The sequence below is a fragment of the Ambystoma mexicanum genome, chromosome 11 (assembly GCF_040938575.1).
Source record: "Ambystoma mexicanum isolate Mex_15411 chromosome 11, UKY_AmexF1_1, whole genome shotgun sequence".
In the NCBI taxonomy this organism is placed as follows: Eukaryota; Metazoa; Chordata; class Amphibia; order Caudata; family Ambystomatidae; genus Ambystoma; species Ambystoma mexicanum.
Window position 1 is genome coordinate 195351947 of NC_090934.1, and position 15710 is coordinate 195367656.

At 43.7% G+C, this 15710-nt stretch overlaps 1 protein-coding gene across 1 annotated transcript in view; it reads left to right on the forward strand.

Annotated features, from left to right (window-relative positions):
• Window positions 1–15489, forward strand: part of LOC138503224 (proteoglycan 4-like) — a 61340-nt gene extending 45851 nt beyond the window's left edge. The window contains exon 3 of the mRNA XM_069622811.1: window positions 10121–15489. Coding sequence (XP_069478912.1) covers window positions 10121–11775 — 1655 coding nt within the window. The 3' untranslated portion in view covers window positions 11776–15489. The remainder of the gene's footprint in view (window positions 1–10120) is intronic.
• Window positions 15490–15710: the final 221 nt, after the last annotated feature.

Genomic DNA, 15710 nt, shown 5'->3' on the forward strand with positions numbered 1-15710 from the left:
CTCAACAATTATGTTTTTAAAGTTCACAACCCTTAAATACTTCTGCGATGTTTTGCGTACATTTTTCTTTTGATTTTGGTTTCTAAGTTGCCCTTGTTGTTTTTTTCTTTCCTTTTTAGTTATTTTTATATTGAGCGGTAAGCTTGAAGGAAGCAGAGATATTACATTTATTAAAGGCCTTTTGAGTAAAACACAAAGTAAATATCCAGCAGTAATAACAAAACCAACACAACACTAATCTAGCAAACATATATACATCAACCAATCCCCAACAGGGATATTACTTAGTACAGTTCCACAACCTGTAAAGAAAGGGGTTACACAGTGTGAATATCTCTGTGGCAGTCCTTCACAATTTAAACCCTAACTTGAGAGGCAGTCCAGTCACTAAAATGAGTTGAGATTTGAGCTCAAAAGTACTTTTGGTGCTGGCGCACGCAATTGTGCAGTTAAGACAAATCGGTGTCTCTTTCAGGGGCTGTAGCGACAGGAAGGTGGGTGAGGCAGTGAAGAATAGGTTTAAACTATTTGAGGAGGGTGTCCCCAAGAGGGCAGAACAGGATCCAAGAATTGGGAATAGCTTGGTAGCACAGGCTACCTCAATAAAGAAAAGTGGCCCCCAGGGGACACTTGTGCATAAAAATGGATGGAGGTGCCAGGGGGCACCAGTAAGGTTTGCAAGTACTTACCGACCCTCAGTGCACTCTGGACCAAACTTCGGCAGTCAAGTCCACTTCGGTCACAGGTTCAAATCCTGCAGTTGCGCTACTTTGTGGCTTTCAGTGCCTGCGTTCCAGGAATGATACCGTGGCAGGACAGTAACAGTTTCTCCGCTCCTGATGAAGGGATCTGCCCAGTTCTGCTGCAGCAAATCTTAGGGCCAGTGGGGCACAGCAGCAAGGCACCCACAAAGTTCATCACCACTGCTGGGCGACATGGTGACGTGTACGCTTGGATTCAGGTGTACTCTCCTAATTGCAGACCTAGGAATGCTAGGTGTACGAAACTCAGTGGGGGAGTGCCTTATACCAAGAGCTTAGAGACTACAAAGGCTCAAGTAAAAACTCGAGACGGCAGTGGTTCCAGGCCAAAGGTTCGGTACAAGCTGGTCAGTACACTGTGCGGTCCAGAAACCCTTCCGAAGAGGCTCCCTTACAGGTTAAGTTGGAAGTGTCGAGAATAGTTAGTCCCAATATTCCATTTGGTGGAAGCACCCTTGCAGGCCTTCTAGGTACGTTCAGAAACAGGGTGTCCGAAGGGACAACAGTAGGCTCAAGGTGGCAAACCTTGCAGCGGGTCACCAGCGGTTCCACAGATCTGCTTCATTGATTCAGGATACTTGGTCCCTCTACTAAGTTTGGTGTGAACTCAGAAGATCGACCTGGAATGGGTGTAAGATGCCTTCTCTTGTACAAAATCACCTTTGCGCCAAAATGAAGAGAAACCAATAGCAGATCTGCTCACATACAGCCATGCCAGATTTAGACCAATCACAGACCACGGTGGTCCCAGTCATCCCAGCACACCAGACCTCCTGGCACCCAAGATGTGTATTGGAACTAGACAGCTCCAGCCCACATCCTGGAAGCATACACACACAAGGCATGAAGAAGCCCGCGAAAGCTTCTGCTTGTGTGGGGATCAGCATGACCAAATAAGGAATTTCCCAGGTCCTTGACCTGGGGAAGGCAAAGGGACAAGATGGCCAAAGGACAGAACAAAGGACCTTGTAGCATGGCCATTTTAGGCACTGGCCACTGTCCTGGGCCAAACGCGGTAAACACGGTTTGGACCATTGAAAAGAGTTGAAAACAGCTAACAGCTGCCACCAGTACATTCACCAAAAATCCTTTGAGAGTGTCTAGGGCCTTAAAAATTATAAAGGGACCCCAGCGCACTGTACTGTAAGGTACTTTGTGTACTGATAAAATGTTACTAAAGAATAGCAACAAAGTGAAAGACAAATGGAAACAAGGACTCCCAGAACTGACTGTTTTAAGGGCATGTAATGAGAAAAAGCCCAGCGGAGAACAGCAGAATGGCTAGGATGGTCAGACAACAGCAAACAGTTGGGGGGTACACAACTGGAGGGAAAATATGAACTATAAATTGAAATCTTTCCTAACAGTAGGCACAACAGTCAATGCAGTAACACCTAGACCTGTGACACCTGCTTAGAGGGAAAAGGGCCTAAAGAGGGAGCACAACAGTCAATGCAGTAACACATAGACCTGAAATGCCTGAGTAGAGGGAGAAGGGCCTAAAGAAGGGGCACAACAGGCGATGCAGTGACACTTCGATTCGGGACACCTGGATAGAGGGTACAACAGTAAATGCAGTAACCTTTAGACCGGGACACCTGGATAGAGGGAGAAGGGCCTAAAGAGGGGAGAAAACAGTCGATGCAGTGACACTTTGATTTGGGTTACCTAGATAGAGGGGGCACAACAGTCAATGCAGTTACACCTACACCTGGGATACCTGGATAGCAGGGGAAGGGCCTAAAGTGGGGTACAACAGTCGATGTAGTGACACTTTGATTTGGGACACCTGGATAGAGGGAGAAGGGCCTCAAGATTTGGCACAACAGTCGATGCAAAAGCACTTCAATTTGGGATGCCTGGATAGAGAGTACAACAGTAAATGCAGAAATATTTAGACCTAGGACACCTGGATAGAGGGAGAAAGGCCTAAAGAGGGGGGAAACGGTTGATTCAGTGACACTTCGATTTAGAACACCTGTCTAGAGGGTACAACAGGAAATGCAGCAACATTTAGACCTGGATAGAGGGAGAAGGGCCTAAAGAGGGGGCAAACAGTCAATGCAGTACCACCTAGTCCTGGGATACCTGGATTGCAGGGGAAGTGCCTAAAAAGGCAGCACAACAGTCAATGCAGTGACACTTCGATTTGGGACACTTGGGTAGAGGGTACAACAGTAAATGTAGCAACCTTTAGGTCTAGGAAAACTGGATAGAGGGGGAGGGCCTAAAAGAGGAAGAAAAATAGTAGATGCTGTAAACCTTTTGAAATTATTTGTCACCAAAACCATTAGTCTAGATGCAAGATATGGTTGACTATCACAATCTACCTAGATGGAAGATATAGCTGACTAACACATTCTACCTAGATGCGAGATATGGCTGACTAACACATTCTACCTAGATGCAGGATATGGCTGACTAACGCAATCAACCTAGATGTGAATTATCCCAGACTAACACAATCAACCTAGATGCCAGATATGGCTGACTAACACATTCTACCTAGATGCAAGATATAGCTGACTAACACATTCTACCTAGGTGCGAGATATGGCTGACTAACACATTCTACCTAGATGCTATATATGGCTGACTAATGCAATCAACCTAGATACGAATTATCCCAGACTAACTCAATCAACCTAGATGCGAGACATAGCTGACTAGCACATTCTACCTAGATGCAAGATATAGCTGACTAACACATTCTACCTAGATGCAATATATGGCTGACTAACGCAATCAACCTAGATACAAATTATCCCAGACTAACACAATCAACCTAGATGCGAGATATGGCTGACTAATACATTCTGCCTAGATGCGAGACATGGCTGACTAACACAATAAACCTAGATGCGAGAGATGGTTGACTAACACAATCAACCTAGGTGCGAGATATGGCTGACTAACACAATCTACCTAGATGCGAGATATGGCTGACTAACACGATGAACCTAGATGCGCAGTGTGGATCAGTGATGGTTGGCATAGGCGTTGGATGCGGCTAACATATGAATGTGGAACTGAATACAGGCTTTTAGATAATATAATGTTAGGATAATAAGATGGGTCGGACAGTCTAAATGGGGAGCAGCAATTTCTGGTCCCCCTGTACGGACCTTGGCTACCTTGTCAGTCGCTGCTGGTTCATGCTGCAGGCACCACAGGCTAACACAGGCCAACAGGGTCTGTAGCTGCTTCTTCTTCAGGAGCTGTCCTTTGCCTCAGGGTGCTTTGCCACTGGGAGCTGCAGCGGGCAGTGGGGCTGCCCTGAGTGCGTCAATTAATCCAGGCCAATGCCCAATCAGGATTGGAGGGAGGCCTGGTAGTCAGGCAGCAGGGAGTTTGAAGACAAGGGTTGGTTTGATGAAGTGTGGGACGCAAGACTGGCTGAATTCACATTATGGAGGTAAAATTTAAACTGCGGTGGAAGCAGGCACACCGCAGCTTTGGCAGCTTCTTACCACAGGGGCAAAGGAGTTTGTACTCCATGGAGCTGTGGGTCTGCAAGACCCTCGTTGGCCAAGGCCCAATAAGGGTCGGATGGAGGGCTGGGAGGCAGGCATGTCAGACAGCAGGGAGGTGGGCAGGGAAGTGGAAGCAAGAGAGGGGAGGCAGGGGACACAAGACTGGCCAAATTCACATTATGGAGGCAATATTTAAACTGAAGTGCAAATGGGCACACAGCTGCTTTGGTAGCTACTTACCACAGGGGCACAGGAGTTTGTGCTTGATGGAGCTAAGGGTCTGCAAGACCATCGTTGATGGTCCCGGCCAAAGCCCAAACAGGGTCGGAGGGAGGGCTGGGAGGTGGGCAGGACAGGCAGCCAGGAGGTGGAAGCCAAAGGAGTGTGGTGGGGGGGGAGTGCCGGACGCAAGACTGGGCAAATTCACGTTATAGAGACAACATTTAAACTGAAGCAATAGCGGGAAAACAATTATTTTCTCAAAGGGTGTCATCATTTCCAGATGGGCAATCTGGCACACTCTTATTGTACTCTTTACCTATTGTACTCTGTACCCCTATGAGAAAGGGGACAAATAGCACTAATAAGTGTCGCCGCTTGACTGTAACACTGTTTCCGGCACCTGATATACCGATGCCACCAGGATATTACAAATCCTGGTGGGCTGGGATGTAAGGTGCTGGAAAATGTTAGTCCTCATTCCCATGGAGTCACATAGAACTAGATGGGAATGGGGACTCAGAATCACCGGCACCATTGCTAACGGTTCCAGTGTTTCTGTGACAACTCTGATTTCCGGTCCGTTGTAGTCTGCCGGTCCAGAAAGGGTGCCGGTACATTGCTACCGGCACACTTATTCCCAGACCGGCAGCCTTGTAATGAGGCCCATTATCTTGGTTGGCTCATTTTTAATTTGACAAATTACAGCAAGTGCCTCTGGCATTATAGTTCCTCTTCCACTGATAGGCCATTGCCTGGGATAAAACGGATAATTGTGTTAAAAAATGAATCATTGCCTCTGTGATTACATAGCCTTTAACAGGCATAGATACATTCCTACAATATTGTTTTGCATCTACAGTTAATGCCTGCATAATTACATATACTGTAACACATGTGAATGTGTGCCTGGGACGGTACAAATAATTTCACAGGGGTGTATAAATGCGTGGGATATTGCATATCCGTTTCTACCTATAGATAATTACATGGGGTATTCCAGTTTATTTTCCAGATTTTTATGAACATCCAAAATATTATAGATCATTTCTTTTGTGTGGCCCATTGCCAAGCATATGACAAAGTCTTTTAGAGCTGTGGAAACTCATCTGGCATATTGTGAATCATTTTACAAATGTGACTCTTAATTTGGGAAATTATAGATCATTTTCCAGATGTGGGTCATTGCTTGGGATGCTACGGATACATTTCTACCCATGAGTGCTTATCTGGAGTATTACACATCATTTCCCATATGTGGATCACTGACCTAGAGATTACATATGCTTGGATCATTTGAATACTAGTGTACACTATCTTCAGTATACAGATCGTTAGGTGGGATATAGCCATTCATTCAGATGCGGATCATTGCTTGGGATGTTATAGATCCACATTATGATTATTGGGAGGAGCATTGTAAGATCCCTTATCAGATGTGCCTCCATTTCAGAGACAACTCACATCCCTAACCACATGTAATGCATTGGCAGATTTTGATGTAGATCAATGCTCAGGATATTACAGATGAACTTGCATTGCAAATGTTACAAATTGGCCTGGCTGTGTTCCCAATATGCTGGACTTTAAAATTGCAAGTTCTGATCAGGATGTGGGCTGGAGCTCATATTATAACAGAGTGTGAACCAAATGTGGATTCGCCATCAAAATATTACACACTATGATCGAGATGTGGGATGGGGAAAATTTCTGTGCACATTTTGATGCTTATGTGGTTTGTGATGTATATGTAGTCTGATCCAATTGTGGTTTAAGAAGCAGGAAATCACAGACTCTAATACAGATCTGGATTGGTGCCCATGATATTACAGACTCGGTTGTATATGTTTGACAGTGAAAATTACATTAGCTTCTCTTAACCTTATTCGGTTTGTGTTCTGGATATTACAGGTACTTATCCAGATGTGGATTAGGGACACAACTATTCAGAACTCTTGTAGAATGTTATGAGGCAACAATTAATTTGGGGAGTTTAATCCCCCACACCAATTGATAATTAAACCATGTTCTTGACTAACTCTGCCTTTGAAACATATAGCACCACAGTACTCCCCCACCATTTCTGCAATTTGGAAGCCAACCACCAGGCCAGTGTGAAGAAAGAAAACAATAACATTTTATTTAATCAATAGACAAACTCCTTATTCACACAGTGATTAGTATCTAGAAGCCAGCCACTCCACTCTGTGGCACAACGCTTTTCCTTCCTGATAATGCTCTACCTACCAATAAGTTAAAATCACAATTTGTTTTTCCAACCAAAAATCACAAAAGATCTGGTCTCGATCTCCTCATGGTCACAGATAAAAAGGAAACTCAGGTCTAATGAGTATTTCAGATAATTGGGCCGCTGACAAGAAAACCCTTATGCACCATTATAAAACACTTCCATGAATCAGGCCCTTGATGTGAAAATAATTAATGCAGCATCCTAAAACATGATAGGACAATTTTGGTATATAGTGTACTTTGTATACGGCTTAACTTAAATACATGTAACGCTTTTCTGTTGGGCAACAGAAATTGACATGGGCAGCGTCTTTCTCTGACATTCCTACGCAGCTTCCATTTCTGGCAATATTCTGGCACATCACACATTTAATGACATACTCTTCTCAGCTGATAATGAACACATTTCCTTTACCACTTTACTGTGAATCTGTCTGATTTCAATTTGGAGTACCTATATCAATTTCTGCAGAGTGTGCAATTAAATCAGCAATCTTCCCTTTGTTTCACTTTTCTGCACTAGCACCGATCCAGAGATTCAGTTTACCATTGGGACCCCTTCTGCTTTAATGCAGAGTTCGGGGAGTGTTCAACAGTTTGGAATTTTGTTTTTAAAAATGCACCCCTCCCCTTTAGGGGATTTTTGGAGATGGCGAAAGTGATAAAGGTGATACAAAATTACTTTAAAAGATGTTATCATTATTCACACTTGTGGAGATGTCGGAGATTTCAAATTTACCCAAGTTGACTATGTGGGAATTAATTACATTATTCATTAATAATGAAATGCTAGAGATCTACTTCTGAATGCCCAAATTAATAGGGGAACACATTAATTCAAACAAACCCCCACCAATGCTTTGTTCAGTTGGAATAATGCACCTCACCTGAATCTTTCTGGGTTCTGCACTGGAGCAGTCAACATGGATCCTAGGTCATCTTGTTAGAAGCAATGGGACCTGGTGATGGATGGCACTCCAACCTCTTTTATGGATAGATTCAGCCCTTCTCCTGTTTTTCTTTCCAGATTTAAGTTCCACCTTTCTTCCTGGAAATTGTAGTTCTCCCTTGTCCTTATCCGATCCCTGTTTCCATTGTGCATCCAATTTTAAAACCTCCTATCCATAGCCCAAACATGTCTAAATTATGAGGTGCCGGCTCATTGATTAATGCCTTAGATTGGACATCGATTGCTCTTCCACCTAGACAAGGCCCAGCTGCTTCCCAATTATTGGTCATACGGGCTCTTGGCCCCATTTCTGGGAGTTCTTGCTCCTTCTATCTGAAATTGAATTTCTAAACAACTTAAATATGAAGTTAAAATCACATAACACTTTTCTCCAATTTTCCCATAAGTGTCAAAACTCATATTTCTAAATTGGTCTAATCATGCGGATCACAATGAACTATGATATGGTATGATATGTTATTTAGAACACACTTAATACCCAGAGGTTTCTAAGCTCAGACCCAGCGATCGAACCTGTGTTGCTCCATGTTGTTTTGCTTCCAAGGCAAGCACGTTGCCCCTGAGCTATCCTCCTGAAACAGAACTATGTCTGATGTCGGCAGGTGATTGTCTGCATGAATGACAGAGTTTTGTGATTTCCACAGAAAGAATGAATGCTCTGATCATGATATTTGACAGATAGGTATTTGATTCAATAAGCTACCATATTCCTGACTCTCTGATCCATCACCTTTTCTGGGAAGCTACAATAAAATGTTAGGTTTAAACATTGTTTCCCAAGTTCGAATTATGAGGGGGTGCTATCAGCAGATAGGCTTTTCAGAATGGTATGAACCATCCCTGTATCTTTCATGGTTCCCCATGTACGTCTATGATACCCTTTTAATTACATGAATATGTTTCACTCAATTAATAAACCATTTCTGTTCCCAGAACCTGGATGGATGCCTGGTTATCAATCTTCTGTTGACATAGTCTGCAATAAAACAATCTACATTCCTTTTTCCCAGGTTAATGGCCTGAGTATGTGTTTCCTTAATTTGTGCACACGGGTATAACTCTTCCCCTTGGGATTTTGCAATCTCCTGTTGCATGTCAAATTTTCTGCCAGCCCCGTACTCCACCACAAACTAACTTCTATTTTTAGCATTCTTTACTCAGGTTATACAACCTCTGAAGCAGATATTGAGTAGTGGCATACAAGCCAGTGCAATAATTTATAGCACTCTCAGTGAATTAGCATTTTACCTCCAGACTGCCCTCCCTTAGAAGGGAAATAGGCTTTACATTTAGGGCCAAAGGGTCTACTATTGATGGCTCTGTGCTGATGGTGCCGAGTGTGCCAAAGAGTATATTAAACTAAGGTTACGACACACTCTAATCAAGATAGAAGTCATTTGTCAGAATTTCACAGATGTGGCACTTTGGTCACTTTATTGCAGACTCTAATCAGATATGGGGTGGCATACATCATTTTATAGATTTGCTAGAATTAGACCACCGCCAAGGCTATTAAAGACTGTGTTCCAAAAGCACGGATCTGCAACCTTTGGCTTTCCAGAAGTGTATGACTACTTCTCTCGTCAGCCCCTGCCAGCAAAGTATCAGGGATCATGGAAGTCAAAGTCCAAAAGATCTGGAGAGCCACAAGTTGCAGGCCCCTGTCCTAAAGCATATTATGCAAAACAACCTGGAGCAGGCACACTCACACTGGCAAACTCTTTGATGCTATCATAAAGACATGTTTTAGAATTGCTTCAGGGACACTCGACCTATGCACCTATAGATAAATGACTACAAAAAACAAATATGTAATACATCTACCAGTAGGCTATGTATCAGTATGAGGATTTGAAGTTTGGGATTAGAACATTGATACACTGGTTTACTACTGTAATTCACATGTAACAATAACTGGAGAAACAGCAATAGCAGATAGACTAAACAGTCAAAAAAGACTGCACCATTTACCTAATGTCATAGCCATCCTGATCAACAGAGTGATGGTTGAAATGGTCAATTCAGGGAAATGGGGAGGGATAAAAAGGGGATCGATATACCAAATGCTTTGGTAAAAACAGCACATTTTATTTTTATTTTTATGCTGACATAGCACTTTCATCACATCATCTTGCAGCTGACAGTGCTAATGCAGATGGCAGCTAAGGAAAGCAAATAACACCCTCATTACCGGTGTCTGTGTTTAATAACCCGGCTGCAGGTTCAAATCGCAGCAGGGCCTTCAATCCTACCACGGCTCATAAAACAAGGATCAATTTCCTTTGAGTTATAGTAATTGTGCATCCATATTATCTGAATAAATAGCTTTGGCAAAAAGTGCTATAAAAATATGACCTTTGATAAAATTCATTGTTTTAGCCACTTCTTTGGAGCATATCCAATTAGACATTGATAATTTGTGTGTAACTTTTCTATTTTGTTTTTAGATCCAAAAACAACGCCTCTAACTCTGATACCAACTATAACAACAACCACGCCAAAGACCACAACAGCAACATCACCACCTCGGCTGCCAACCACCAGATCCTCACCACCTGAAACCCCATCCAAGTCTTCACTACATAAACCATCACCATTAAAGCCTTCAACACTAGAACCATACTCATCCAAGCCTTTATCACCTGCACCATCATCAGCCATGCATTCACCACCTGAACCATCATTGGCTAAGCCATCAACAGCTACACCATCTCCATCCAAGCCTTCACCATCTGCACTGTCACTATCCAAACCTTCACCACCTATACTGCCACCATCAAGACCATCACCAACTGAACCATCCTCACCCAAGCATTCATCACCTGTATCATCCCCATCCAAGCATCCACCGGCTGAAACCTCATCGCCTAATCCTTCACACCATGAATCATCACCATCTGGACCATTATCAGCCAAGCCTTCATCACACAAATCAACCAAGCCCTCACCATCTAAACTATCACCATCCAAGCCATCACCAACTGCTCCATACTTGTCCAAGCATACAACACATGAACCATACCTGTCCAAGCATTCACTGCCTGAACCATCATTGGCTAAGCCATCAAAAGCTAAGCCATCTCTGTCCAAGCCTTCACCATCTGCACGATCACCATCCAAACCTTCACAACCTGAACCATCCTCACCCAAGCATTCATCACCTGAATCATCCCCATCCAAGCATCCACCAGCTGAAAGCTCATCGCCTAATCCTTCACACCATGAATCATCACCATCTGGACCATCATCAGCAAAGCCTTCATCACACGAATTATTCAAGCCATCACCATCTAAACCATCACAATCCAAGCCATCGCCAACTGCTCCATATTTGTCCAAGCATACAACACATGAACCATACCTGTCCAAGCATTCACCGCCTGAACCATCATCATCTAAGTCGTCAACACATGAACCATCAGCATCCAAACCATCACCACACAAGCCCACAAAACCTGTGCCACCACCAGTTGGACCATCACGACCCAAGACATCATCAACTCACACAATACCCCCTTGCTTTTCAGTACCTTGCACTTCACCACAACCAGGCACAACATCAAATAATGATAAAGCAATGTCTGATCATATCAAATCAACTACCCCTATAACGCCCGGTCCCACTGTTACAATAATCCAAACTGAAACTAAAAGCGAAATCAATACCACAACTGAAACAAAAAATGTCAAAAAACATCCGACCACCATAATAACCATAAATAAGACCACAAGGACCACCACCACGATCACAGTAATCACCAGAGAGAGTATAAATCAAACAGCACTCATCACCAGTTCATGTTTCACCACAACCATAAAGACAAACCCATCTGTGACTGTATCCACCCAAAACACAACGAAGAATGAATATGTGGAGAATGGGACACCGAGCATCAATATGACGGAATGGAGGCATCCATCTTGTCCCTTCCTCCAGGAGCCGGTCTCAACCAGTACAACAACAAACACAATTACAGCTGGACTGGAGTGTGGAACAAGAACTACCACGATAACCACAACTGTCACCAAGCAAACCACAACTCAAGTGGCCTATCCAGAGTCTGCAGACTACGAGATGCCAACTTATTGTAACTACATGTAGTGCCTCAAGGCTCTCCATTCATAACAGATCCTGCATCAAGTCCGACCTCTAGGACCAATACTTAACCCCGTCCCAAGGCATCGGCAGATTAGCTCCCTTCCCAAGGTGCCAATGACTGAGTCCACTATCAGTGCGGTTTGCATAAGCACTCTAGGGTGGTTGAAGTCCATGACTGTGTTCCCAGCTCTTAGGGTAAAAAAGCAAAGGTGCTTCAACCAGTCAGCACTCATCAGTCATGTAAACCAGTTATACCCATGCCCACACCACACAGGGTACAACCGGTTCCAGAGTTTCAGACTGCGATGGCCCAAACACCTAGCCACATTTGGGTGATGCATAAAGAGAACCCTCAAGATGGAACACATTTCACAATCCCTGAAAAACATCAGGAAGTCATGTACACCGAGCAACCTTCTGACCCATGTTAACTGTAATCATAGGTAAAGCCTGTAATCTACAGTCGGAAAGACAGGGGACAGCTCTGATAATCTGAAACTGACACATATTTCACTTTGTATTTTTGATAAATAGGTTCTATTTAATAATAACTAAAACATGACAGCCCAAGGTAAAGATAAAAATGAGGTTCTCACACAGTCTACACTATGGAACTCACCTCTACCTGAGCAGACTCGCCTACCATCCAATTGTAGCCTTAACAAAGGTACTGTGACCAAAGCAGCTCCCATTAATGCAAGATCATTGACTGCCGATGTCCCTGACATCTGTGACTTGCTCACTGCCAATGATTTGGACCTATTAACCATCACAGAAACATGGCTGCACTCTGCCTCTGGCCCATCCATTTCATTGGCTATCTTCTAAAACTGCACTATCTATCCTAAAGACCGATTGGACACCAGAGGAGAAGGGGGTGGCCTTTATCGCTAAAGACTCACTAAGCATTAGAGAAGCCAATAATGCGACTACCCTTCCACTGTCACCCTTGCACACTGTCACTGCAAACCTCCATCTAATTTATCGACCACCTGGTCCAGTGCTGTCCTTTGAAGATGACATAACACACCTTTCAGCTGAAACTACGCCCTCCTCCAGAATCATTCTTCTGCGCGACTTTAACTTAGGCTACAATGAAAGCACCGACTCCAATGCTCTGGCTTAAGCAAGCTCTATCGAAGCCCTAGGCTTCGCCCAATGTATTTCAAGCCCTACCCACAATAAAGGCAGAATTATAGATCGGGTAGTTGACCGTAATTGCAACATTAGCATCACCTTGAATTCAAAATGCCCTTGGTCAGATCGCAATGTATTTTCCTTCAGTATCTCTGTTGCGAAACATCTGGCCACGCCAGTGTCCCTCTCTGCAATGCTCACCAGAAACTCTAGGAACATCACCCTAGCACGTATCCTGCCTCTATTAACCACCCTTACTGGCCCTCAACGTACACCAAGCAATCCAAACTTCCTAGTCGAGACATAATCTATCCTTACTACAAGCCTTGGTACCATAGCCCGCTGGAAACACGAAAAGCTAAACCATAAACCCAGCTTAAAACATGGTTCACGCTAGCCCTTAAAATACTCTGCACAAATAAACGTGCCGCCGAATCGGCATGGAGGAAGGACTCTGCAGCCACTAACAAAACACACTTCACTATGTTAGCCAAAGATTACAAACGGGCCATAATTGAAGGAAAACGCTCCACTTATAATGCTGGAAATAACAATGCCAAATCATCTATCAGAGAACTCTTCAATATATTAAGTGAATTGGAAACTCCTGCGCCCCAGCTACAGAATTGCACTGAGGAATTTACTTGGTGCACAAACATTCGATCTGCCCTTCAGGATAAAATAGCATTACTACAAAAAAAGATCCTAGCTAAGAAAAATAATGTGACCTCTACAGATGCCTCTTCTGTGCTATAGCCTCCTCCTACTCAAAGCATCAAAGACACTTTTAACTTCAAACCTGGCAGTAACTAAAATTATAAAAGGCCTCAAACCTTCTAGATGCCAAAGGGACATATGCCCGGCCGCAGTCATAAATGATTGCACAGAAGCACTCGCTCCATTTATTCCCTTTCTTATCAACTCCTCGTTCTCTACCAGCTCAGTGCCAGCCAGTCTAAAAGACGCCTGGGTCCTACCTCTACTAAAGAAACCAACATTAGAACCAAACATCCTCACCAACTTTTGCCCCATCACATCCGTCCCCTTCCCCCTTAAAAGTTTAGACAGATCTGCCTACCTGCAAATTCAGTCACACTTGGAAACCAATAACCTCCTGGGGTTGCGCCAATCAGGATTCCGGCCGGGTCACGGTACGGAATAAGCACTTTTATACCTAAATAATTAAATGGACGCTTTGAAAGATGCTGGCAGAATGGCTCTTCTTCTCTTGCTGGACCTTTCTGCGGCCTTTGATCTGGTTGATCATCAAATTCTCTGTGAACACCTATCCTCAGCTGCTAATTAATCCACTGAGGCAACCACTTGGATTACACCTTTCCTCTCCAACAGAACAACAAGAGTTTACTCACCTACAGCCTCCGCCCAGCCCACTCCAGTCACCTGCGGTGTCTCACAGGGCTCTTGTGTCTCACCCACTCTGTAGAGTGTATTTACAAAGCCGCTGTTCAATCTTCTGGACACTCAGGGCATCTCCTACACTAACTATGCAGACGATACCCAGATTCTCCTAGGAATTGCAGGTGACTATTCCACTGCAACAAACATGCTAGGAGAGGTCTCTCATACCATCCAGACCTGGATGGTGCATCACTCACTATGCCTCAATGACGATAAGACCGAGCTCCTCTTGATCGGACCACAATCTCGGCTAAAGAAATTTGACAGAACCTATAAATCATTCAATATTGATGGCAATACTATCCCAGTCTCTCATGAAGTCAAAACCTTGGGGGTCTTCTTGGACTCTAACCTGTCACTAACCAAGCAAGTGAATTCAATTGCCTTCACAGAAGCCTATACCACAAAATTAATCAATCGTGCAGACCCTTGCCTCTCACCTGACAGTTGCATCACGCTAGCAAGAGCATTAATAGGATCCAGACTTGACAACTGCAACTCACTATTTGCGGGCACTTGCGCTCATAACATGAATAAACTGCAGGTGATTCAAAACAATGCCTTGAGAGCAGCGTTGAACATCCCTAAAAAGATCACGTATCTGCAGTCAGAAGAAAAGTGCATTGGCTACCTATCCGCGATCGTATCCTGTTCAAAACTCTGGCTTTCACCCACAAGTGCATCGCAAATAATGCCCCAAAATAGCTTTCCACTTAATTCACCAATGCCACCCATTCCTCCTACTTGCGTCGACTCTCTTTCTGAGATTTAACCGTCAAAGGTCTGGTGGGATCAGCTTCCTGGTAATTGCAGCTAAGAACTGGAATGCCTTGCCTTCCTCTCTAAGATCTGAACTCTCCTACTGGGCCGTCCGTAAGAATCTAAAAACGTGGCTATTCTGTGAGGAGAATGACATCAGAGCCTACCACTAGCCTTCCACTAACTGACAATGTACATGTAACAAGCAAATATCTATGCCCATATGTAATATTATGTCTGTTGATTTTAATTTTTCTTATCTAATAAGCACATTTCTATGCATATTAAGAATCAATATGTTGGTGATCTGAATTGTTGTATGTAACCAGCGTCTTGATGCCTCCGGGCTTAGCTCGCTTTATAAATGACAAAATAAATAAATAAAGAAAACTAGGAGGTAAACTTAGAAGGGCTTATTTGCAAAGATGTTACTATGACACTGAAATACTTCTGAGAGAGCTATTTTATTCACAAAGAAGTTACTATGAGCGCTGACTCTCAGGTTTCCCGTGGCCATGCCTGAGAAGGCCACTAGCTCCTGTTTTTGCTCAGAACTCTAGGAATTGTAATTTTTTCCTGAATTTTGAATGGGTGAGGAAAACAATACAGTCCCTGAATCCCGG